Below are 27,121 nucleotides of genomic sequence, written 5' to 3'. Positions count from 1 at the left end.
ATATGAGCCAGTTGGTGATGTAAAGTGAATCCGTTAGTCATTGTTTACATACTGCACTCTGTGAGTCTCCACATTGGATACATACTGTTTAAAATGGCAGAGGACATCGACATCGCTGTTTCTAAAGTGAATGACATTTGCGCACCGGCTACCCAGAAATAGAGAGGAATACCCCTCTTGGACGTCTATTTTCCACTAAGAAAACTGACCTTCAGAAAGCTGTAAGAATCTCTGTTTGGGTGTGGCAACAGGTGATCTCTCTCTCTCTCTCTCTCTCTCTCTCTCTCTCACACACACACACCAGTCTATCCTTGTTTATCCAATGACTTGTTAGAAACAGCACAAGCCGTGATCCCATTTCTGAAGTGAACATTTTGAATTACTAACGGAGGCTTGGATGCATCATTTGTTTTGAACCAGCAACGGCAGATTCTGATTGGTCATGTAATAAAGTAGTTCCATGCACAAATGCGTTTTTATGACCATTCTCGTTTTTTCCAGATTTTTTTTTAATTGACTTGTTCATTGAACTGTTGTATAGAAGCAATATCACACTTGCAATCGTGCTTTATAGTCCTACATCAGCACTGTTGTAATTACCTATGGCCCTTCGTAGGCAAATGTTTGGGCAAATTCAACAATATGCTTGTACAGGTTCCGATAAATAAATTTGCCCCCAAAGTTTTTTTTCCCCACTTAAACCATGATAGCCATGTATTTTAGTGCTAAATACATAAAATCCTTAGTATATAAAAAACAAAACCGTATCAGTATCACATATTTCAAGATGTTTGCCTAGCCAGCACAATACCAGGGCATTTCTATGCTGTTAATGTATTGAGTGTTTGTTAGTGCATTGTTAGGTGGTTGCCAGTGTGTTCTGTTTGGTAAAATGGTAAAAAGTTAATACTTGGGATTTGAAATATTATGTTTTTTCAAGTTTAATACTTAGGGTTAGAGATTTGTTCACTAGCCTCAAGGATAAGCAATATTAACAGTCATGCAAACAACCCCCCCAAAACTCTGCCCGACCCTCAGGGACGGAGTTAATAAATACACCTTTGATGTGACCATCACATTGCATTACATCCCCCCGAAGTTCAGCTCATACCGTTACATAACACAGCTCATGGTTTATTTTAAGCGAGTATGATGCTCAGGACACAGCCTGTGCTTTGAGTCCAGATTAAGAGCAGAGATCACAAACACAAGACACATCTGTCCTCATCTGAAAGCAATATAATAGTATAACGTTTCAAACCGTAATTTTAAAGCTGAATGTGAATTTTGTACATTCATTGTCAATGACCATCGGTTTTAAAGCATAGTATTCTTTCTAATGTTATATTATTGAAACTAGATTTGAGTGGTTTATATTGATGGGCTCGTTACTTGTTCCATTTCCATTCCACAAGTATCCATTTTTAAAAAAGAATTACCCACATTTTTGTCATTAAAGACAGCTTTCATGCAGTATTAAATATAAAATGTAACATTATTTCAAGATCTAATCCCCTTTGGAAAGTCAAACTGAACGGTCAATAAATTTTTAAGAGGGCAGGAGTCAATCAATAAATTGATATAGGTATTTATTTGCAGTCAGGTGGCATATATGAAACAAGACAACTCTAAAACATTCTGTGGGAGTCTCTTGCCAACATGAACACATGGATTAGAGATTTCAAACACAAAAAATTAAGTAAAAAAAAAAAGAAATCTCAGTAAAGGCTGATCCCTCCGTTCCAAAGAGAACTTCACTAGGACATACCACCAAGTAAACACACCAGCACAATCAACTATATAAAAGATCCCTGTAATACTGGATAGAGATTACATAATTAGGAAACTCTTTTAAAAGGACTAAGAGGAGGTTGTAAAATATTCAGGAGCATTTGGGGAGAGATTTTAAAAGTGGGAAAAAACATAATTAAAAAAATTGTTTGAAAGAATCATTCTTCAGCTCACACAAACGTATGCATTTTTGCTCACATAAAAGATTCACGCTAACGGACATCATTTTTAAAATGTGATTTTTAATTCTGTACATGTAATAAATGTGATGATGACAGGGTATTCAGTGTTGATTGCTTTTAAGGTCGCAATTCTGTATGTGCTTGAAAACATTGTTCGCTTTTGAAAAACGGCTATAAATGGTCAGTTTCTAAATAAGTCTCACACTCCAATCTCAGCACAGGCCTCCATTGCGCAAAGATTAATACCCTAGACACACAAACTCCAAGCAGGAGAGCTCAAGCCAGCACTCAGCTGCTCGACCCCACCTGCTGCAGGATCATAAAACTTCCAAACAGATTTAGAGCATATTAAATCATATATGATACATGAAGATCAAGCACATTACAGGTTACAAACAGACCATACAGAAAAGAAAAAAGAAAATTAAATAGGGTTTTCAACGAATGACAGAAGCAGTCGCACTTGCTTCGCGTAATTTATGCCCAATTACTGACATATCTGTTGAAGGATCTTGACAACACTTCAAATCCCCTCCTCCTGAAATTCAGGCGGAGGGGCATCCTATGATCCGATACAGAAATGGCACTATCAGTTTTAGGTGTATCCCCATATTATGGATGCTGAGGGCAACATTACAAGCAAAACAGATGTGTACAGATATATTCGGCTCTCAAATCAGTTAGACATTATGCTCTTGTACTGCCCTCCCTTTTTCTTTTAAAGAGAAATTGATGCATAGACTTAATTTTAATGTTTTCAGAGTTAAAGACATTTTGTTCAATTAACATCACACTTCAAACTCCCGTAGAGTCTACTGGCTGAGAGTCTTTACACTCATTAAAAAGATGACAATGCAATGACGGAGACAAAAATTAGGCATGATAAACAGAATAATGAAGGTGAAGGATACAGTATCAGTAAGGCCAAGGTAAAGAGAGAAGAACTGAGGCTGAAACACAAAGAATCGGGTAAGGAAATTAGTCTAATTTATTCTAAAATATCTTTTGATTCATATTGGAATATCATGAGGACTATCGATTTCGCTGTACTTAAGAGTAGGTCTAGATTCATTTCTAATGCAGTTTAATTTTCTGTCCCTTGGTACCTTGAGATAATTAATCAGTGCTAGTGTTTTTCACAGAACACCCAGTACAATCAACATTGACGTTCACATTCAAACATGCCGCAGACGCGTGCACAAACACTCTAAAACCCACTAGATGTTCTGAAGACACTGTTAGTTTCACGAAGCGTTTTAAAAAGGAACAGTTCATCCCCCCAAAAAATGAAAATTCTGTCGTCATTTACCTTTCTTCCATGCAATGAAAGTGAATGGTGACTGAGGCTAAAATTCTGCCTTTTGTGTTCCATGGAAGAAAAAAAGTCATAGGGGTTTGAATCAACATGAGGTTGAGTAAACGATGACAGATTTTTTTTCAATTTCGGATGAACCAACTCTATTCTCTAATAGAGGCTTCACAACATGACCTCAGATCAGCTTCCATACACACAAACACACACACACACACACACACGACACATACAGTCTCACAAGCCCACCATCACCAGAGAGGAGAAGGTCTGGTCAAAACTCCCACCACTAAAATAAAATTAACACCATAATCTGATGGAGAAATGTTTCCTTTACAAGGTGGCTTCTTCCTCGAGAGTCACTGTGGATGCGACTAAATGAGGAAGAGGAGATGATGGGCAAAGGGATTTAGTTTATTATCTCAAATAAAAAGATAAAGCGCATCTGAATAGAGGCAGGGGAGGAGAGGGTGTGATGATGCTCCTAGCTCAAGAGCTGACGAATCTCCTTGTGCATGTGACACAGGAAGTCCACATAAGAGGCTCCACCATTGATGTTTTTATCCTCCACCAGGAAGTGCTTGAAGATCATCTCCAGTTTGTCTTCTTGTTTCACCACCATAAGCTGAAAAAAATGATGCTAATTCATTCACTGTGGGTTAGGGTTAAACATTTCATTATTGGACAAATAAAAAGTTTGACATTTGAGAAAACTCATGAGGAAAGAAGGGAAATCAATTGCAATTGAAACAGAATTATGGAAGCAAAAAAGCAGTAATATAGTGATGGATTTTACCTTCATGTATCGTGGGCGCTGTGTCCTGACAGACTCGATAATCTCCCTCAGTCTCTTTGAAAAAGGATTATCCAAAGCCGGCAGAGATGCCTAAATCAGCAAAACACACATAATAAAAACACCAATCACATACTATTCATGAAATGAAAAGCAAAAACAGCCAAGTAAAAAGTTGATCGCAAAATGTTAGCCTAAGCCACCATTCATCTTCATGTCCTCTTTTTCCATACAATGAAAAGGAATGGTGGCTAAAGGCCCTGGCATACTCCATACGAAATCGAAAAACGAAAGAGGGTGATGCCATTTAGAACAATGATTGAGTTTATTTCTTTGGCTTGGAACAGCTTTCAGAAGCACTTTGTACTGGCTGCTAAAAACATCACAAACTTGGTGGTATGTCCTAGTGAAGTTCTCTTTGGAATGGAGGGATCAGCCTTTGCTGAGCTTTCTTTTAATTTTTTTGTGTTTGAAATCTCTAATCCATGTGTTCATGTTGGCAAGAGACTCCCACAGTATGTTTTAGAGTTGTCTTACTGCTATTGGTCCATATTATCAGTTGGACCAATAGCAGTAAGACAAGTTACTAGCGAGCTGGTACAAACTTCCTTACATCTGTATGATGTTCACATACAGACATGCCATGTGAATTGTAATAAATTACAAAAGGATTAAAATCTTCTCAAATACTCCAAGTGTATATTTACTCTGCAGTATGATAAGCTGCTTCACTTGTGTCATCTGCAGCAGAAAGCCATTCACAAATCTGCCCAAAGTGAGATATGCTTCTTATAAAAGAAAATTAACCATTAACACTCTTTTATGCACCCATCTTTGCAGTAGTATCAGTGTCATCATAAAATACAATAACAGAGAGTAACCAGCGCATATTATCTACTGCATAGATATGACTTTAGATCATGATCGCATGATTAAAACAGCTTCTTTTACCGATCTTGTGTGAATTCTACTGATAGAATGAGATATGAACCCCCTTTTTTCTCACATAAGGTTTCACATGTAATCTTGAGCATTCTCATATTTAAATGCTCCTCTATACGCCTCCCACAGCAGCATGGCATATGTCTGAATGGTGGCAAACAGCATACCGTTGTTCAGCAGTTTCCAACTTCTTTTTGGCTCCGAACAAAGGAAATTCTTCATGAGTATGCTGGGGCCTTATGACCATTAAGAACATCTACAACTTCAGAGTGAGTAAATGACAGAATCCTTTTAAGCCAGTGGTTCTCAACTGGTTTTGCTTCGGGACCCAAATTTTGCGAAGTGGTGACCCAATATCGTAAACAAATTAACCTCAACCAAAAAAAACCCTGTATTTAAAAATGTAGACTGGGTCACATTTTCTTTTGACAATTTTTGTTGATGTCATAATAACACTAAATTACAGGATTTGTTATGAAATAAAGAAGCCTAAACACATTTAGAAACTTTAAACACAACTGACACAAATGTAATTACACTGAGGTCTAATAGATTCTCTTTCTAGATTTAGATTATTTAATATACAAATATTTTTGTCAAAATACTACAGTTACTAATGTAGAATTGTGATAATTTTAGTCTGGGAGATAATGTGTAATCTGATTTTGGCGTATAAGTCCGCAGTCCTGTTTTTAATATCAAAACTGTACTGTTTGAGATGTTTGACTTCATTCATAGTGGTTTAAACTAAAATATTCTAAGAAATAAAATGGGTCACATTAGTTTTGTGGTCTGAGCCTCAAAATTGAGGGTAGTTCGTTTGTCACGCGTGCACTGCAGATAGGTTTGAGCAGAACATATCAGAAGCATATTTAGCACATACAAATCGTAGAAAGCGAGATTATCATTAAATTTGCCTTTTAATGGAGGGAGAAACATGGCATTGTTCTTTCCCTGCTGTCTGCGACCCTATCCAAACAGACCTCACCAGTTGAAAAACACTGCATTAAGCGTGTTCAGCTATTTTGCAAACTTCTTGCCATTTCTGACACAGCCAGAAAGCCTTTGAGCATCCCCTGACTGCTTATTTGCTGTTCAAAGAGCCTAGGGGTGTCACAGAGACAAGTGTGATTTCTAAGTACACCCATTTCAGTGATATCTGTCAGGTAGTCGGTACATTTTACACATGGTTTTCAAGAACAAATACAAATAAACGATTGCTTGATATGCATTTATAAAAGGGCCATACCATGCTAGGGTCTATCTGGCTGAAGGCAGGTGTTCCAAAGATATTTTGGAGTAGCTCTTGCTGGGCATTGACCCCCACCCAGATGAAAAGGTTCAACCCATTTTCTAACAGGTACACTCCGCCTCTTGATAGTCTCTCCTCTGAGTCTCTTACTGCCAAAGGCAGGGACGTGCTCTCGACATCCAGCTTTTGCTGTAGAGAAACACCAAATGTACCATAAACATTAAAGCTCAATTAAAATATCAAATGGGTTGTCTACATGTTGAGTTGGTCCCTTACCAGTGGAAGTAGCCGAGGGTAGAAAAACACATGGCTCTCAGCCACGTCCATGCCACTGACCAGCTGTCTCAGGTAGGCACGGTCATCAAGGGAAACATCTGCTCCGGGCTGCAGAATGTCGCTCTTCAATATGCAGTTTAGATACACGGGCAGCAGCTTCATACACTCCGGCAAGATCAACTGAGCACAAGTCGACAAGAATATATCAACATGAGAGATTTACAGAATTAGTTATGATAACAAAAGACATGAAATACTTGACAAAGTTGATAAGTCTTGCTATGCTATAATCCTAAAACCATTTTTAAACAGTGTTATGTCCCTGGATTTAAGTGTATTCTTTTACGTTTATTTTACTCGTTTGATATCTTATTGCAATTGGAGATTTTGCTATTTTTTATTTTTATTACCCGTTTTGTCATCTCTCTCTATCCCTCTCAGGCTGATTAACACCAGGTGTCTGCAATAAAGACTAATCAGTCCTTTGCTGGTATTGTTTGGTGGGGAGAGGAGCTTCAGGATAAAATCACAGTAGAAACTCTGCAATGGCTCTTTACCCGTTTATTTTTTCTGCACTTTTTGGTTGTAGTTGGTAACTGTTGCTATCATTAGAGGTTGATTGTAGCCCTTTAATATTGTTAAATTACTTTTTGATTTGAAACTGTTGTAAATATTAATTCATATAAGTTGCCTTTTCGTTTAATCTTTTTTCCTGATTTTGGGTTAGTGAGGGAGCCAGGAAAGTTTATTTATTATTTTTAGGCATTTTCTCTGTTAGGTAAGTTAGTTTTGACTCCCAACAAACTTTTGTTTGTTGTTTTGGCCTTGCCCCCTCACAAATTCTTTGAGACTTCCTTTTTCTATTTTTGTATAAATAAATAAAAAAAATAAAAATAAAAAATACTTTTTTAAAGTTGACTGATTTTTGAGTGCTGGGACGAGAGAAGGGAATGCCAACCTCTATATTACTCCTTCCCAACCCTAGATTGGCACAGGTCATAATAACAGAATTTTACCAATTCTTTATTGATAATACATTTTTTATAACAATATTGAGAGAAAACATGGACTATTTGTACTTTTGAAAATTCATGCATCACATTTAAAATGAATTAAAAAAAAAACTAAGTATATTAAAATTAAATATCAAGTCCTAGTTGAACTCGTTATAACCAGTGTTTTCTTATAGTATAGGTAAAGATTTCACTTCTTACCTGTCCTGCTGAAGATGGACTTGCGCAGTTCTTGCGGTAACAGGCTAAGATCTGTGCACACTGATTCAACAGACTGTCACGCACATTCTTGGTAGGACTGCTGAGTACACTGCGAAATGCTGTTAACACATACAACAAAACTCATACATTTCAAATGGTGCTTTAAATTTAAAACCATTTCCATAATTCATCAGAATTTATAAAAGTTCTGAATAAGCTTCATCTTGATGCTACGTGTGAAAAAACCAGTAACAATAACGGTTCACGCTCTAATAAGTCACCAATCACAAAACTGATGCAATTTCTCCATGCATTTTACATACATATATATATATATATATATATATATATGTGATACAGGAGTTGAAAATCATATTTTTTTATTTATTGTCAAAAGAAATGTCAAATTAACCTAATAGCTCAGGGTGATTTATGGCAAATGACAGAGTTTTAACAGCTTTGATGGATGTACTTGATAGGAAAAATATAACACAAAAGCCATTACTTGTGTGAACTATGTGACAGAAGTGACACCTTTACCAGAAAAATGACACTAGCAATTTAGCAGTGTGAAAGTTTAGCATGTGAAAGCGAGAAAGACGTGCGAGGATGTGTGTAGTTTCACTCACCATATTTGGCGAAGAAGTTGATAATAGTATCCGTCTCGCAGTTCCTGTACAGGTCTGCCAGCTGAGAGCAGCAGTTCACTGCCATATTATGAATCCGAAGCCGTCGCTGACCATTGCAGCTAGTGTACAGAACAGCACACTGAGGAAAGAAAGAGAAATAATAAAGGCAATTAAATATTGAGATCACTGAATGAAGTGTAGCAGACACATCACTATGTGTACGATCACACAGACCTGCATAAGAGCTCCAGTCTCCTCACTGAGCTTGTCGTCATGTCTGAACTCTACGGTAACGGTCTTGTCACAGTCTAGTCCTGCCAGCTCAACATCTGTGGTGTTGCTCATGTAGAAGGAACCAAAGAAGTCTGTTGCCCGGATACCTGCCACAGCACCACACACACACAGGTTAAAGATGCGTTGATAAAGACTATCTTAAAGTCAGGGTACTCAACAGGCTCTACATGGGGCACATTTGAACTACCACCCTTTATTTTGTGGCCAGTGACATGCCCATTTTTAAAACGTAAACTTATAATAACTAGCCCACAAAAGTGCTTTTCATTTTGTGTTTAAGCAATATCATTCTAAATGACAAGGTAAAAGCTATATATTTATTGTGAGAACTTATTGGTCAAACCAACATATTTAGAATTTTTATTGATCCTTCAAATACAAAATTTATTAATTTTAGCATCTCCAATTGACAAAAGAATCTCCTTTTCAGCCGTCATGTGATTTTTTTTTTTTAAAAGGTACAATTGCAGGTATATAATAGAAGGATCTCATTATAGAAATGTTTTTTTTACATTACAGTAATGAGAATTCAGCAGATAAATGTGCTTAATGCTCATGAAAATGTCACATGGAAAAATAAAATAACCACAATAACCATTGACCTCACCTGTGCTTGTGCGGACTCTCATTACTGCATCAAAGCCCATCTGCTTCTCCACATCTCTCCTCAGGTCATTGAGAAACTGCTCCTGGTCAGTTGCAGCCTGAAAAAAAAACACAAGTCCATAATCTATGAAGTCATGCATGCTAATTGTGGTTAACACGATTATATTAAACTGTTCATGTATAAAAAAATTGTCAAATGACAACAAATGAGTAAAGTTCTTGCTAACCTGGAAGTAGGTGTATTTGTAGATGGAGCCTCCCGTTGAAGTGGGCACCACCCCTAATGTTGCTACATCAACATACTGATTTGGAAAGAGGAAGAGGTCCACACAGCAACCCTGGGCCACACACTCCTTGGCCAGGGTGTTGTAAAAACTAACCTGTGGCTGGAATAATGACTGAAACAAAGAGTGAAACTTCAGGATGTGTCATGTGGAGACGGTTTCCAATGTCTCTTGCCTCCTAAAAACTCATGGTCTAACTTCATCAACATAAATAATTGTATATAATACATAACTAGTGATTCACCTAAACTATTCTGGCCCTACAGGGCTGAAAAATTAAACTGAAAATGCTACATTTAAACAAATTCTATTAAGGAATATTCCGGGTTCAATAAAAGTTAAGCTCAATCGCCAGCTTTTGTGCCATAATGTTGATTACCACAAAAATGGATTTAGACTCGTCCCTACTTTTCATTAAAAAAAAGCAAAAATGGAGGTTACAGTGAGGCAATTACAATGGAAATGAATGTGGCCATTTTTTAGGTTTTAAAAAAGGCAGAAATTTGAGTCTTATAATTTTAAAAAGGACTTGCATTATGTCTTTTAAATCTCATGTACTATTTGAACTCTTAAGTTGTTTAAATCATAATTTGCGGACACTACATCGTCATGGTAACAAAATTGTAAAATTGGCAGTAACTTTAAACAGAAAAGGATAAAAAGTGATTTCATCAAACTAAAATCATGTTAACACACATACTGATTCATTGTTATACTTTTGAAACAGTGAGTATTTTAACAATTACAAATTGTTCACCATTTTAAGTGCCTCACAGGAACACAGTTATTTGCTGGCATGTAAAATTTTATTTTTGTGGTAATCATCATTACGCTGTCGTTTGAGCTTAACTTGTACTGAACCCAGAATTTTCCTTTAATGTTAATATGTTAAGTAATAATAACGCTTCAAACTTCTTCAATTAGTGTGACTTAGAACAGCATATAGGCTCCACTAATGTCTAAAATGGTTTAAATAAAATGAAAATATTATAAACTGAAACCAGAGTGAAATAAAATAACATTTTAGTTTTCAGTGTATGGCATTTTCACCTGGAAATTTTCATGGGTCGGTGCATCCTAACCACAACATAGCATTGTACTTGTTACAATGTTACAATAGTTCTCAGAATTTGTGGTGACTATGCAGAAGAGTCTGGAGTGGAGGGGTTTACAGTACCTTCTCTTTATCAGTGCCCAGTAGTTTCTTGTCCTCCCTGTTCTTCAGTTTGCCTGGAGCCTCAGCGATAGGCAGAGAAGAGTGGAAAACAAAGAGCTTTCCGGCACAGTCTGCAGCCTAGATGACAAAGCACAAAGCCATTTTTACCGAATGACTCCACTTAGTTAAACTTCTTGAAACAGCCAAAAGGCTGACAACACTGAATTACAATTGAGCAGTGGAAAACATTAACATTCATATTATGATGTAAAGTCTGTTTGCTAAATGTTAGTATGCATTGTGAAACCTGTGCTGATGCAATAAGCTCAAATACCTTGAGCGCCTCCAGCCCTGCCTGAATAACAGGCCCAAACACGGTCTCAGTTTCCCGTGTGTCGGCAAACATCTCAGGGATCTGATCCAACAAACTGAAGCAAACAGACATTTTCACAGAACAACACACTTTGATCCTGATGGTCCAAAATTAGATTACCCAAACTCTAAATTAGCAAAACATATTTCTTTCTTAAAAGTGAACAAGAGAGGCAAAATCATGGTACATTATACTGCCACACAAAGGCAAAACAATGAACAACACTGGAGATTTTGTAGTCAGTGCCATTTTCACACTACATTTTCTGTAAATCTTAGCATAGTTGAGCCAAACCCTTCTGTCACAGGATAATAAGAGATTCAATTTCATTCAAAACTAAATTTTTACTCAATTCAATTCAAGCTCTTTATTGCCATTGTACAAGTACAACAAAATTATTGAGTCAGTGCATCTACTCAGTATTTGTTTTGCAACATAGCCTACTATATATGTCAGGGTCCTTACAACACACAAAACTGAAGCCTACCTCTCAATCACCACCCTGGACTCTGAAACACTGACCAGAAATCCATCCAATAGAGGTACAAACATGTCAGCCACATCTGACACAACCATCATCTGTGGCTGGGCAAGAGAGGCCTTCACGTTGTAGAAATGAAGCACTTTATTGTAGGTGATGAAGCCAACTCGAATGTTTGATTCCACATCAGGGTTCTCTCTGAAATAACCATCATCAACAACAACATTTTATGACTATCGATCTAAAATAAGGTGTCTGGAATCATGGAATATGTCTCAAACAGATTATGCTTTAGCAGACAATGTCTCAGGTCATGTAAACAACATTTTCTTTAGTATGGCAAGGTTCATAAACAGTTTAAGCAAAACCTGATAAACAGCTAGATTTTGCATTTGCATTACTTGTGAGTATCACAAGGTAAATGACGATATAATATGATATGAATATTTAGGTCACGATACGATATAATTGCGATTCTTTCTTTTTGGTGTATTGCGATTCAAAATTACGATATTTCACTTAATGTTTCTCATTCGTCTTCATCAGACTTAAGAGAACTTAAAATTTTCCAAATCACCAAATGTTAATGTTTTTCCAAATTGTTAAATTAATATAAAAGTGCCAAATTACAAAACAAGTACAGTTTATTTCCTAATATCCATGTACATTGCAAAGCCATAAGCTTATAAGACCATAATGGCTCCATATTAGATCAATGTAGTTAGTCTTTATAAAAATAATTCCTTACATTTATGAATACAATAGTAGCCTAAACACTTAAAAAAAAAAATATTACAACACCGTTTCAATCACAATAGTATAATAGTGTTCACCTAAAAGGTTAGTCTATTTAATGTGATACTAACATTTTTGTCAAAATACCTCAGTTAATGTTGCTAGTGTAAAATTGCGATAAATTTAGTAATGGCGGGTATGTGTAAACCATTATAACTGCACCTTCTAAGGGACTGTTGTTGAATTACTAGAACAATTTGGCAAAGATAATTTTTTCCCCATCAACACAATATTATTGTGGAAAAATATAAATAGTAATATCGATCTTTGGTATAAAAAGATTGACACAAATTCATGACAAAAATATTACGATACTTTAACATATCAATATTGTTTCCCACATCTAATTAGCTGTCATTTAAACCCATTAGTTATTTGAATGCAAGTTATTACATTTTGAAGAAAGATTACAACTGTGTTTTTCTTTGCAATAACATTTATTAGTATGCATTTGTAACAAGAAAGTAAATGGGTAATTTTTTTTTCATGTTGACTTGGTTATAATAATGAACTGATTTTGTATAGGTTGTTAGTCAATTTTAATCACGTACTGTATTCCTGATGTACTATCCAACTTTAGGTTAAAACTCTCACCTGGGCAAGTAATCCAACAGTGTCTTCAGCTCTTGGCATACAATTCCCACCATGCCGCTCTTCACTGCGTTGTAGGACACATCAATCAGAAAGATGAAGGCTGGCGGCTGAGGAAACTTGTTATTCTGTAAACAAATAATATTTGAATGAGCAATCATATATATATCTCAACACATAGATTATTATAGTCTATTTCATGGTTTATTTCATATAAAAGCCTTCAGATTGCAATGATAGGAGCATATACTGTACCTTACAGTAGTCCACAGTAGTCATAAACTCATAACTGCCCATAGAGAGCTCTGGTCGGTCATAGCAGTCCACTCTCTTCCCTGTATGATCCAGATGCTGGAAGTAATGGGGAGGCACTGGGAGAGGGAATGGAATATGGAAATCAAAGCATTAGATATTGTTGATTATGATGCATTTAACATCACAAACATGTTAACTATAACATACCCTCGGTGACACAGCTGCAGAAGCCACAATGGAAGCGACGGCCACCTTCAATGAACTGCATGAAAGGACACATGTAGGCCTTACAGCGATTACAACGGATGGGCCCACTTTCTCCATGATCGACAAGATATGGCGGTGTCTGGCAGAGAAAAGGAGTGAAACAATCTCAAATGATTACTAAAATCCACTATAACACCATTACATTGAAACAATATTTTGCATTCTGACTGCTCACATCTTAAAAGGACAGTGGTCACCCAAAAATGAATAATTTGTCATCATTTATTCACCTTCATGTTGTTTTAAAACAGTATGACAAAAAGATAAATTTTTTAAGAACATCCCGTCCGCTCCTTTACGTATAAAGAAAGAGACTGCTTTTATGGTGCTTTTAGTTATGTTGGAGCTTGCTGGCCCTAGTTCCCTTTTCCTTTCATTAAATGAAGAGCAGTCAGGATTTTCTTCAAAAATGTACCTTTTGTGTTCCACAAAAAAAAGGAAAGTTATACGATTATGGAATGACATTTATATACCTTTAAATATAAATGGCGCCAATACCCTTGAACCTTTTTGCCACAATGTTAATGGCAAACACCACTAATCTCAGTAGTCTACAATGAGAAACTAGCTATAATAGAATATAATGTGTTCGTTTACCTCATCTGGGGGCAGAGTGGACAGGGGCTTGATAACAGCAGCAAGGGGCACCTGGGACTGTTTGGCCAGGTCAGAACTGCAGGGTATGTTATAGGCTGTGCATCGGATGTACCGTGGACTTGCATTACCTTTGGAGACATACATCACATACAATCCTGCTCAATCCATATTGTAACAATTCTGAATGAATTTTAGTGTGACCACATTCTTACAGAATATATAAATAAAATGTATAACATTCTCTATAATTATAAAAATTATACTACTCTTACCTAATACAATACTATATATCTTATGTATTGTAAAACAGTTACCTTGATCTCTGACTTGGAAGTTGGTTGTGATCAGTGGTGGGGCTTGACCTCTGACTCCTGTAGTAAAAGGTTCATTTCCCTTGTTTGCCTTGTCATCCTCAATGACCTGAATCTAAGGGAACAAAGACCAGTCGATCAAAGCCAGACACACCTTTATTCACACAAAGACACAAACACTGACCTTTCACCCAACAAATCTCTGTATTCTTATATAGAACTATCAAACTTAATGATCCAAATCAGGATCATTAAGTTTGAAAGTGTACACGCTATATCGGATCTTCTAATCTAGATTAAAGCAATATTACGGGTTGAATACAACTTAAGTTCTATCACAGAAAAATAATTTAGACTTCCTCTTTTATAGTAAATCTCTTAAAATGGAAGTCTATGGGGCAAGTCTAAATCACCACAAATTAACTTTTAGAATATGCAACTGCATATAGAACACATGCTTATGCAAGTTTGAATCTGGCTTTTGCCATTTTTAAATTCGACAAACTCTTTAGAGCTGAAATATCAAACATTGTTTTTCCCGAACTGTTCATGCAAGTGCTTTGCCAAAAATACAAGATAAATTTTTCTGCCCTGGTACAATCAACCCAAAGGCTTCCATCACAAGATAATTACTGTAAACTCATTTTTCCAAACTGAGGGAATAGCCTAAATGAACTTTCTGTGCTGCATCTTACAGATAGATGGAGATCGATCATAATAAATAGAGCTTAATAAATAATTGTATTTAACCCAGAATATGTCTTTAAATGATGGGCAACAATGTTTATATGAAAAACAGAACCAACAATTCAGAACTCCAAAAGGGTTTCCTTCACAAAGTCATGTCAGTCATGCAGAGATCGTCACTATGTAGCATGCAGGAGTGTAAACAGAAGCAGTTTTGGGTACCAATGACCAGTCTAAACATATTATAAATCAAATGCAAACAACAGCCAAAGATCATTTGCTGAAACTGGCATTATAGGTATGTTACACAAGTGCAAGTCTGCACTGATACTGCTCATAATAAAGCATAAAATCTGATCAGAGATGTATCCTTCTCATGAAAAAAGGCATACAAGGCAAATAAAGCTCCAAAACAACAGAAAACAAAGTAACACTATTAAAGGTGAATCTTGTGAAATCTGTCAAGGAATATCCAGGCCATATTTAATTTTACCCCAAAAGTTTAAAGAAAAATATTTTTAAAACACTTGTTTTCACGTCACACATGTCCTAATGAAATGTGATGTGATAAAGCAATATGAGATAAAAGGCATCTCTTCAATGTTTATCAGAGCTTTCATCATGTTCAGTGTGCACAGACAAATTGCTTGACACTGGAATCTTATTGCTTCTCAATAGGACATGGGGTAACAGTTATGATAATATGGGGGAAGAATGTGCTTTATTGTCATAAAATATGGTTACAATACAAATTTTATTTTGAATTTGGGGTTAAATAAGACCCAGACATTTCTTTGTGAGATTCACCAGAATGGTGTTTCCTACTACCATTCTATTCAGTAAACAATTTTTGTTATTCCAAAGAAAGACTGACAAATGTCATGGTTGTCAGTATCTCTAATGAGTGTTTTTCTAGAGAGAGTCATTGGCATTTTTTAAGGGACACAGAGTGAGCAACAAAGAGTTTGGGAGTTACAACAACACAGAACAGCAGAGAGACACAAGGCACTTACTGGACTGGGAATTGAGTCTGGGTCTATTCTATGTCTTGTTTTCTGCACAGGCGGCATGTCAGAGGCTTGCTTTACGTTTTAACAATTCAGTCAGCAATTATAGGAGAGGAGATAGAGAGAGAAGCCAAAACAAAAGAAAAAGAGAGAGCAGAGAAGATAAACAGAAGTGTAACCACAGTTACAGTTCCTCTGTTTTTTCAGTAGCCTAGAATTACTGAAGATTAATCATACGGTTTAGCAGGCAGTATAAGACATTAATGCAGATATTGCAAAGCGGCACATGCAGAATTTCCAAGCCTTGAAAAAAAATCCCTGAATCTGGATGTTATATTTACTCAAATATGAATTGTGCTAAGCCGCCATAGTGCATGCACATCAGACACAGGAGACTCCAGAGCGAAGCCTTTTTTAATACAAGCACATCACACACTTCTATACATATTCTTTAATACAGAGGACAGTGAATGTCTGTGTGTGAGTGTAAGTGCATAAGAACTGAAAATTATAAATATATTAAGAAAATACAATGGGAGAGAGTAGTATGGTTGAGGATGTGTAGGACAGTGAGTGTGTGTGTTTCTATATATTGAATAGATCTGGAGTGTTCATACCGGGCTTGGGATTGAATCAGGATCAAGCCTCTTCGGGGCAGATGGTGCTGAAGCAGATGCAGTAGGAGGTGCACTGTAGTTAGGTTGCCCAGGATATGCCCCTGCATAAGCAGGCTGAGGCCCTCTGACCTGCCCGAAAGCACCTGGTTGGGAAATAATGCATCCTTAGGACATTACATTTTTTATTATTTAGGCTCAAATTTTTTAATGTGCAAACGAGATCTAAAAGCTTTAAACTTCAATTTCAGTCGGTTTCTCACACAAAGCTATCATATGGCTTCAAAAGACTTGGAAGATAGCAGATCATTAAGAAAGCAGTGAACATTGTTTAAATGATTCTTTTGTGTTCCTTGAAATTAATATAAAAAGTAATGTGGGTTTGGAGTGAAAGTAATGTAGTTAATTACATAATTTTCATTTTTGGGTAAACTGTTCTTTGAAGATGTAGCTTTTATTTTTGTATAGAGGGAAAAACTAATGCGGCAGCTGCTATGGATGTAAAATCAGGAAAATCAAGGCCAGTGCTCACCATTTTGCTGAGGCGGATAACCCTGCATTCCTTGCTGTGGTGGTGGCCCTGACATGCTAGCATTGGTAGGACCAGATGACATGCCAGGTTGTGAAGGGGGTACATGGTTTGCCTGTGTCATTGGAGGCCCTTGTGATGCCATAGGAGGGCCCTGAAATCCAGGATGGGGAGGCATTGGTTGAGCACCCCCTTGTGGTAAAAACCCTGTAGGGGTTAGAGGGGGACCTGAGCTGTAAGGAGAGGGTTGGGAAACTGGTGGCTGGGGCAAGGGTGGCATGGGCCCTGCAAGCTGAGGAGTAGAGGTGGGTGGTGGACCTCCAGGGAAAGCAGAGGGCTGGGAGGTGGGAAACTGTGGTCTTGGGAAAGAGGGATGTGCATGAGGAGGTGGGCCACCATATGACAGGGTGTTGCCTAGAGGAGGGGCTGTGGAAAAAGGAGGCTGAGAGACAGGTGGAGCTTGAGGGAAGGATTGCTGAGAGACAGGAGGTGGAGCTTGGGGCTGGGTTGGGCCAGCGGTGGAGAAAGGTGCGGCATGATTTGGGAAAGGCTGCTGGGCAGGAGGCGGAGCTCCATAGTATGACCGAGGTGGTGGCTGAGCCACACCTTCAGTAGGCAGAGGCTGTGTGGGAGCAGCTGTAGAAGGTGAAAAAGTGGGAGGAGCTGCAGGTGTGTAGGCAGCTGAGTTTGGAGACTGGGTTACTGAGGGAGGGGCTAGATAAAATAAAGAACCAATCATCAGTCACAGTACTGCTTCACATCTGTCTATGATGTTAAAAGTTCTCAAAAAAGTTGATTTTACCATAGCCCGGGCCAGCAGGGGAGGGTGCAGTAGAGCCAACCTGCATGCTGGCCATCTGATTGGTCATCTGCTGCATGCTGACAGGTGGGACTCCAATCTGGAGATTCCCTGCACCTGGAGTGTATGGCTGAGACACTGGAGGCCTACTTGAACAATAAAAAGAGACTAATGTAAGAAGTAGGACTAGGCACAGAAAATCATGGACTCACTTTTCATTTTCATTCTTTTTTAATGTCAGCCACAAAACTGATGAGGTAACACATAAGGGTAGTCGAATGTAATACAAAAGAAAGTAAAAGGACATGGTTATGTGTTGAAATGACAAGTCACTGACCTCTGTGATGTAGCACCCATCGGAGGTGGTCCATTCTGAATGTCTCCTTGCCAAAACTGAGCATAGTTCTGGGCACCTGAGACTGGTGGTGCCCCTGACGTGGGGGGTCCTCTCATACCTTTAGGAGCACAGGTAGTGGTTTAGAATCATAGTGTGCCTAAATTCATCAGCATCATCATTACAGTGACATCATTAAAAATTATTCACAATCTACTTCACAGTACAATCTATTTGTAACTTGTTACCTACTGAAATCCTTTTCACAACAATAGTCATCACCAGTCCTATAGGGCATGATACTAAATTTCTAATGCGTCGGCAGGAACAGGCATTATTCCTTAAGTTATTGGAGGGACAGTCTAATATTAGTTTTTATTCTGTTTATTTTTTCCATAATGCACATTAATCATACTTTTCAGTTTCCAGTAGTGTTGTGAGGTCCAACACATTTAAGCAAATAAATCATATTCAACCATTTCTTTAATTAAATCTGTTAAAAACTCTGAATCAATGATTCTTTTTAATCAACACAAGTCCATCACCAAATTCACACAAATACCATTACTCTCTCTGTCTAAAAGGGCATTCAGCCTTTGTGGACATTTTTTGGACAATCTGTGTTGAAGATATTATTAGTGAACATCATACTATTTTTGGATGTTTGCTTAAACATCCCCTTGCAAAAAAGTTTTCTACATACTTTCCATGGTAATCCAAGTGCACATAAAGAAAACAATCTAGCAAAGCATAGTGTATCAGTAAACTTCTCTTGCTTAACTGCAGTTTTCAAAAATCTCACATTTGAGAAGAGCAAATAAGGCATAAGTTTTAGCCTAGGCTATAGAACAGTGGTTCTCAACTGGTTTTGCTTCAAGGCGCTGTAAGTGATTTGTTTTTTAATGGAAATGAAACAATCTTCCTACTCCCTGAAAGAAATTAATGAAACAAGTGTTCTGAGATATCTCACCCATCTTTGTGACAGCTCTAGACTCCATAAACATAAAACAAAAATGTGTCCTCCTCTGTGCCACAGTTTTTGATGCTTTCTGCCTGTCAATCATTTTGTGCATTCTCATAGTATTGTAGATGCAGAGAATTTGAGCCTTAATGCCATTTTTATGCCATGTTACTCATAACAGTTGTCCGCTGATTTTGCTACTATTTTGCTGCCGTTGGTTTCGACAACCATTATCATTGGAATGCAGGGTTTTGGAAAGAGGTCAATAGCTCAGCTTGTGGAAATTCCACAATGGCAAAAATCGCTTACAGCACCTTTAAGGAACAAGACAAAATAAAGGACTTGCCTTACATAAAATAAGCGAAAATAATCAAAAAATAAATACAAAAATTCTCCATGTAGGGGGAATCATCAGCATAGAAATCATAACAAGTACAGTATACAGTTGCACATATAAAATAACGTCTTTTCAATACATGTATTTTTAATATATTTTATTAAAATTAGGGCTAGGAAATGTAAAGCATTATTCCTCCAATTAATAGTTTTTGTTTAAACTCGTTTAAAAAAAATCTCAACACAATAAATGCAGTAACTGTTTTTTGTTTTTTTACTTCATGAAACTTCACACGATGGGAGAAAGATGTGTCGGGTTGTTCCTGTCAGGATACAGGCTCCATGTAGTTAGGATTAGAGTGGGTGTGTAGTTAGGGCATCTGCTTCCTGACAGGAACAAACCCATTATGCTACTTATTACAATTTAAAATGTATTGTAATAAACCATTTAGTCTTTGGTTTCATAAAAAAATTATTATCGGAACAAAAATGAACCGGTTATTAATAGATTACCAGCATTTAAAAATAACATTTTCACTGAAAGGGACTTTGTTCCTGTTTTCGGTTATGTTCCTTGAAAAGTTTAGTTCATTTTCAGTCTTCGTTCCTTGAACCGTTTTTTAGTCCCTGCATGTGCGTGTTCCGTGAGAAGTGATAATACTGTGCCCACGAGTGCCAAAGCAAACACACAGTGAATCAGACATGAGCAGACAGGTTTTCCTTCGCCTGTTCTTCGAAAATATAATCAACTGTCTAATGACAGTTCTTATCACAGGTCACTCCGAGACGTCTTACAGGTTGCACGCCACAGTGGCAGATATATGAGCAAAATTAACAAACACTGCGCATGAAACACATGTAATCGGCGAGATTTGATTTTATTCCCCTGGACTCTGTCACTGACCTACTTAGTCTGCTTACAGAAACCATTGTAAAAAGGGATAAAAAAGGAAAAAGGGGAAAATGTATGTATTTGTAAAGTGAAGATCATTGTCACGCAGCATGAAAGTCTCTGCTTGTGTGCATTTCCACAGCAGAGTTTCATAGGGCCATGAATGCATCCTGCCATTTCAATTGGCCACAGGTGAGTCAGCGACCAGCACACTATAGTCAATAACAAATGGCAGGGAATAAGAAAGGGGGCAGACTGACAAGCAGAATTAAACCAGTTACCTAGGTTAAGAGGAGAGGAGGACAGGTCAGAGGCTAAATTTGTTGCAAGAGTCTTAGAGGGAAAGCTTGCATAAGGAGAATATCCTGCAATACAAGAAAGAGAGAGCAGTGAAAAACAGGAAGAGAATGAAATATGAAAAACAAGAAATGAAAGGGAAAAAGAGGAGGTTGGGATGAAAGAATATGACGGCAAGTTTCTTCAATGCTTGAACACTATTCAAACACTGAGGGACATGAGTTACACTCCAAACAAACTCATGTAAATTGACATTGGCCAGTTAATAACCAATACGAATCTCCATATCTCCATCTAATAACCAATTTAAACGTTACAACCATACAAAAGTTTTATGTGATAACCAGGTCATGATTATGAAATTTGGCTGACAATTAACTGTCGAACAAATAACTGCGATTATGACTATTAAATGCCTGCTTTAGGGCTTTCACAATTATTGTCTAATTAATTTATCTATATGAGTGCTTCATAAACCTTAAGAAGTAATTCATACATTTTTAACTTGAAATAATTTAATAAAGTAGGGATACATTACATTTACACTGTTGTTTTTGGAGCCCAGCCAACCTGAATAGCTATTATAATATAATATATTATACAGGGCTGATCGATATTGCAACAACATTATATCATTATTTTTCAGCCTACTGACAATATTTGATACACAGCTTGAATATTTAGTATTTGCTCTGAAAAGGCACAAAAGTGATTTTTTATTTATTTATTTTTAATCAAAAGGAAACATCATGTCCTCTAACCAGCCATTTTTAAAGACACTGAATAAAAATCCAATTAAAAAAAGATAGACATGTTTCCCCACAGTTTTCCACTTAATGTACATGGAAAGGGTAAATGACAGTTTCATTGATATGCAGTATAAGTACTTTTAATATACAATTATACATAGTAATTTTATATATTTTGCGGGGATTTTTTTGTATTTTTTTTCTAAAAATATTTAGTTGAATACTGCCTAGTTGAATATAGCATAATAAATTATTACTGCCGCACCTGGTCAATTTTATTATTCTAATATAGTACTGAACTATCAATTATTATATTGAAGATTAGATTTGGGTTAGAGAAGTAATATATTTCTATCCCATTTACTTCATCTTCACCTGAAGCTTTTATTTTGACCCCGAAAGTGCAGTGTGCAGTTTACAGTGTTCTACATAAGTTGAAACGTTGTCATCTCCTTTTCTGTCATACTGTACCACGTTTGTAAATGTGTATAAAATTTGCAATGGTAACTAATGTTTGGAATTATGTGAATGCTTGAACATGCAGAATTTTTTCACAAGGCATGCGAACTGAAAAGTGCTAAAAACACGAGCCCATAATCCTCGCGTGCGCACAGAACAGTGCGTCACCCATTTATTCTGAAGCGCACACAGACCATGTTAATCAGTCTTCACTAGACCTTTTTCACAGACTGTGATTACGCATTTTAGCATCTGAGACAATAAATCCACGTATCTTATTACGTATCTTGTTGAGCTCATTACCGCGTTGCGATATATAGCGACCAAGATGAGGTTAACCCAAGGTGACTCTACCCACCCGAGACAATCACACACGACGGACATGTCCGTAAATTATCTCTCTCTCGTCGCACCACCGTCTGCCATCAGCCTTTATCACTCTTGGAGGCTTAATTAGCCAGATAAGGTACCGGGTGTGAATAATCACAACCCGGCCCTGCCACATATAAATTTTTTCAATATTAAGTGTAATTCATAACATTATACTTCATATTAGTGTTATATTAGCCTGGAATTAGTCAAAAAAAAAAAACGAATTACCACAGCTGTGAGGGGGTTTTGATTACAGCTGCTGAGAGTGTGACATTAAATTTGGCATATTCTCCCATTTTACTGACTTATCCCACCTTTATCTATTTTTTAACTCTTCCGTAGAGTCATTCAAACATAATAGTGGATTTTTCTTTTGGTCTAGGAGCAAATGGATAAGTGAACAGAATATTTGTTGTGGTCTCCCATTCACCGCTGTCGAAGTTTTCCCTGCATATGTTTACTTCTACATTTCAAAACCCAGAGTGTGAAAAAGGTCTATTGCAGATTTTTGCAGTTTAATAATTACATATGACTATTTCATAATTTTTAGGGAATTTTGATTAACTGTGCAGCTCTGAAGGATCGTTATATTAGTATACTGATACGGTCTGTATAAAACTTAAAATCCAAATAAAAAGCATATTAAAATCATTGCCATTATAATCATTGCAATTATATATGAATCTTTAATATATCACCCTGCTCTAATCTTCTATTATATTATATTATGCAACAGTAAAATATATCTGTCCTAAATTGTCCTGAATAAGGATTTAAATAATGACTTCAATTTTGGTCTGTTCATCACACAAAACTATTGTTTGGTATTAGAAGACTTTGAATAAAGGGTTTAAGTCACATGGACTATTATTGCGGTGTGGAAAAGATCTATTGAATTTGGAGAACATTCTTCAAAATAGTCCTTTAGTGTTCCATAGACAAAAATTTAAAAATAAAACATGTATGGTAAATGACCAAATTTTTATTTCTGGGTGAACTTCTTTACCTGATAATAACCTGTTGTAAACACACTTCCTGATCTGTGACTTTTCATTAAGAAACCAACTATTTCACCTTTCTTACCTTGTGGTGGACCTTGTTGGTAGGCAGTGCCCTGCCCGTTATAAGGTGCGTACTGAGCCGGATAGCCTGCTGGCATGTGCCCGCCCCCATAGCCGGGCTGGGGGTAGCCCTGATACCCAGGCTGAGGCTGCCCATAGGGAGAGGTCATGTGAGGTTGCTGGTTGACATTCATTCTCAGTTCATCCCTAACTTTGAAGAAAAAAAGAAGGATAAGGAGAGTGAGTGAATCTATATTTATGTAATACTACTGAGAGAAGAGCTTAAGAGTTCTTGTTAGTCTCTCAAATGCTTTCAGGAGTCTAAAGACATCTGCTGCTGGAATGCTCCAGACTAATCATTAAGCTCAGATCAGAGCAGCACATGTTGACACAAAACAGCAATTTGGCAAAAAAAAGGAAAGGTGTTTTCCTCTAAATAAGACCTGCAACAAGACGAAAAAGATATGTGGATTTCAAAGCAAACAATACAAGGAAGTTGATTAGTAAACAAGTATTTTCATTTGACATTTTGCCACTTTTTACAGGGATGGTATTTTGAAAAAGTGAGGGGGAATGGGGGCCTGGGTAGCTCAGCGAGTAAAGACGCTGATAATGTTGTGACTCCAGACAGGTCTCCTAAGCACCCAAATTGGCCAGGTCACTAGGGACAATAGAGCCAAATGGGGTAACCTCCTCATGGTCACTATAATGTGGTTCATCTCGGGGAGTTGTGCGTGGATGCCGCGGAGAATACTGTGAAGCCTTCACACGTGCTCAACAAGCCATGTGATAAGATGTGTGGACTGACGGTCTCAGATGCAGAGGCAACTGAGATTCATCCTTCGCCACCCGGATTGAGTCACTACGCCACCACGAGGACTGGGAATTGTGCATTCCAAATTGGGGAGAAAAAAACAGTGAGGGGAATGGGAAGTGTCAAAAGTAGGGTAACTCAAAATGTCAGATGGATTCACCGCTAAATCACATCTCTAACTATAACAGGAGTATTTCACTTTTATAAACAACTCACCCAAATATAAAGTGAATACATGATTCATTCAGCAAAGTCAGCTAAATGAACCAATTTAAACAGGAGTTTTATCTGTTTTATTCTAGTGTAAAGAGAAATGGCAACTTCTTAAACTCTAGATGTAGGCCTAGTGCATCTTTGCTAACCTCTGTCATCAAATCTTGAAGCATGTCAATCATTTTTTAAATTTGTGTAGGCTTAGTTCCAAAAAACATTTGAGAGCATTGATGGTGATGCTAAAACAAAAACATGGCCTATATCTTTATGAAAACACACCCTAAGAACTATCCCGGAACAAACCAGGCTTCTGACAACAATGCATTCCCCACCCACCCCAAATATGTATGACTCTTCAGCTAACTAGTCCACGATCAATTTCACAAACATCAATGAAACACAAGTAGACTGGAGTGAGCTCATATTACACAACTACTGCCAGCACAGTTGCTTTCTTAGAAAAATGTCACTTAGACACATAAAAGTGGATTTTACACATGAAAATTCTACATCTACATTTAGACTTCAAAGCACTGTCTGTTGTAAAATACTACTCCTCCGGTTTCTAGTAAGTAATAGCAGATAAGCTTTAGCACAACTCGCCCTTGAATAATGTTGAATAATTAAAGGCAACGGACACCGTAATAGTATAAAGTATCACATGTGCGAGGAATTCAAGTGATAAACACGCATGTTTTCAAACTATCTGTCTGACATGAAAATGACAGACCTGTTGCATGACCTGAATGCATTCAGATAAATTTACCAAGCCTGGTCTGCAAAAATTTAGTTATAGTTATAGTAAGGTTAATTCTATGAGACTAGGTTGAATTTACCTCTGTCAGGCAGGAGATCACAACACTAAAATTGAAAAACTCACAGAAACAAAAACTAGTTTCATGCTTACATTGTCATATATCCAAATGTGGAAAATATGTGTAAGAAAGGCTGATAAATTTCAAACACGAAATCACAAAATATACTAACTTTGTTATTTAGAGACACTCTAATTCAGATATGGTAAAGCAAAACAAACTAATCCAAAACACACTGGCCAAGCTGATGCATTGCATAAACAACACATTGGCTTTTAAAAACTAAACACATACTATTGATTTCTAATAAGGTTTCATCCAAAACGTTAAGCTTTACGAAATGACTATACTCATTAAATCATGAATGGGCGTATGAGAACATTAAATCTACTTTCTCTCACCTCTCCATAAAATAATTTAGGATTTTCTGCGTTGCTAGCTTTTAATACAGCATCAGGAAATGTCCCATTGGGTCTGACAACATTTACATCATTAACATAAACACGCATTTCGTATAACTGTCAGCTAAATGTGTCACTTTAATGAACTAAACTGAATTGGACTCATAAATGACTCGACCCTGCGGCTCGCGCTAGCTGTGCTAAGCTAAGCTAACAATAAATAAGCAAAAAATGAACAAATACCAAGAACCATCTGACAGCTCACCTCATAAACAGCTTGGGGAGTAAACAAACGAGTCGTCAGAACGCGGCTCCGGTTGTATACGCCAATAAACGCGACGGGCTGCCGTTCTTTCACGGAAAGAGAGCAGCTCGAGACGGACGTTTAATCCCTTCCTCACTCACACCGGAAGAACTGTCACTGTATGCCACGTCCACGTCCGGTCATGACGATGTAGTAGAATATGAAAAGGGACATTTTTACTTGCACTTCTTTAGCAGAATTCTTAGTGGTTTATTTGCCAGCTGACTTTAAGGGAACGTATTGTCCAGTGAAAAGTAAAAGACAACATTAAATAAATTAAATAAACAACATTAGTTTGTTGCATAATTTGATTATGTATCACCAGGGTTGTGGAGTAACGGAATACATGTAATGGGAATACGTATTTAAATACAAAATATTAGTAACTGTATTCCACTACAGTTATAATTGAAATAACTGGTAATTAGAATACAGTTACATTCAAAATGTATTTTGATTACTGATCAAAATTTGATTTTGATGCTTTGCATTTTATTGTAATTTGTTTCATTTAATATTTAGTCCCTTCAGATGGAAAACATTTATACATATAAATTATGCGATCCAAAGTGCATTTGAACAGCGGTGAAACACTTTCTTATGATGTGTTACATTCATACGAGCAGACAGAGAAGTAAGTTTGGAGCAAAAAAAATAAAATTAAACCTTGTGTAAATTGTCGGCTTTACGCTAAGCTAAAATGCTATTTCTAGCCATTTTACATGCATGTGTCACCAGGCACGATCATATTTTTTTATCAAGAAAATTCATGTTGGATCATAATTTCTTTTTTCTAGTAAGACCTTTGATATTAGGGCAAAAAATCATATTCTTGATAATAATTTTTTGAACATGCATGTATTCTATAATCTGTAGTGGAATACATTTCAAAAGTAACACTCCCAATCCTGTGTATCACTGACAACACTACACTTTTAGTAATTAAATCTATGAAATCATTAACCTTTGTGCGACCTTCGGGACATTTGTTGGCTGCATTAATGCGAACAGCATACATTTTACCAAAAGTGTGTATTTTTGGGTGAATTTTGATATTTCAACCTCAGTTCCTATAA

At 37.0% G+C, this 27,121-nt stretch overlaps 1 protein-coding gene across 7 annotated transcripts; it reads right to left on the bottom strand.

Annotated features, from left to right (window-relative positions):
- Positions 1-1,585: 1,585 nt before the first annotated feature.
- LOC127633567 (protein transport protein Sec24C-like) lies at positions 1,586-26,151 on the bottom strand. 7 transcript variants are annotated; one of them, XM_052112761.1, is made up of 25 exons: positions 26,007-26,151; positions 23,521-23,709; positions 20,842-20,925; positions 18,375-18,492; positions 18,041-18,186; positions 17,242-17,952; positions 16,713-16,855; positions 16,102-16,170; positions 14,405-14,516; positions 14,091-14,218; positions 13,434-13,572; positions 13,227-13,342; positions 12,975-13,099; positions 11,592-11,783; positions 11,066-11,159; positions 10,753-10,869; positions 9,519-9,689; positions 9,293-9,389; positions 8,626-8,771; positions 8,392-8,530; positions 7,763-7,881; positions 6,549-6,728; positions 6,270-6,461; positions 4,082-4,171; positions 1,586-3,910 (listed from the first exon to the last, which is right to left on the bottom strand). In XM_052112761.1, the coding sequence occupies exons 2-25, from the start codon at positions 23,690-23,692 to the stop codon at positions 3,770-3,772; spliced, it is 3,741 nt and encodes a 1,246-aa protein (XP_051968721.1). In that variant the 5' UTR covers positions 23,693-23,709; positions 26,007-26,151; the 3' UTR covers positions 1,586-3,769. The 7 variants fall into 7 exon arrangements, with proteins under 7 accessions (XP_051968721.1, XP_051968719.1, XP_051968720.1 ...); XM_052112759.1 differs by having other exon boundaries at positions 23,521-23,705; positions 26,007-26,131; XM_052112760.1 differs by having other exon boundaries at positions 18,041-18,183; positions 23,521-23,705; positions 26,007-26,131.
- Between the last annotated feature and the right edge of the window lie 970 nt (positions 26,152-27,121).

This window comes from Xyrauchen texanus, chromosome 40, assembly GCF_025860055.1.
Source record: "Xyrauchen texanus isolate HMW12.3.18 chromosome 40, RBS_HiC_50CHRs, whole genome shotgun sequence".
Lineage (NCBI taxonomy): Eukaryota > Metazoa > Chordata > Actinopteri > Cypriniformes > Catostomidae > Xyrauchen > Xyrauchen texanus.
Note: the sequence above shows the minus strand (reverse complement) of the source record. Positions and strands in the feature narration are given on the sequence as shown.

Coding starts and splice junctions, on each gene's coding strand:
- LOC127633567 (XM_052112759.1), bottom strand. Junction 20,926..23,520: donor CCAACAAGGTCCACCACAAG/GTAAGAAAGGTG, acceptor CTTGTATTGCAG/GATATTCTCCTTATGCAAGC. Junction 18,493..20,841: donor CTCCTCTCCTCTTAACCTAG/GTAACTGGTTTA, acceptor GTGCTCCTAAAG/GTATGAGAGGACCCCCCACG.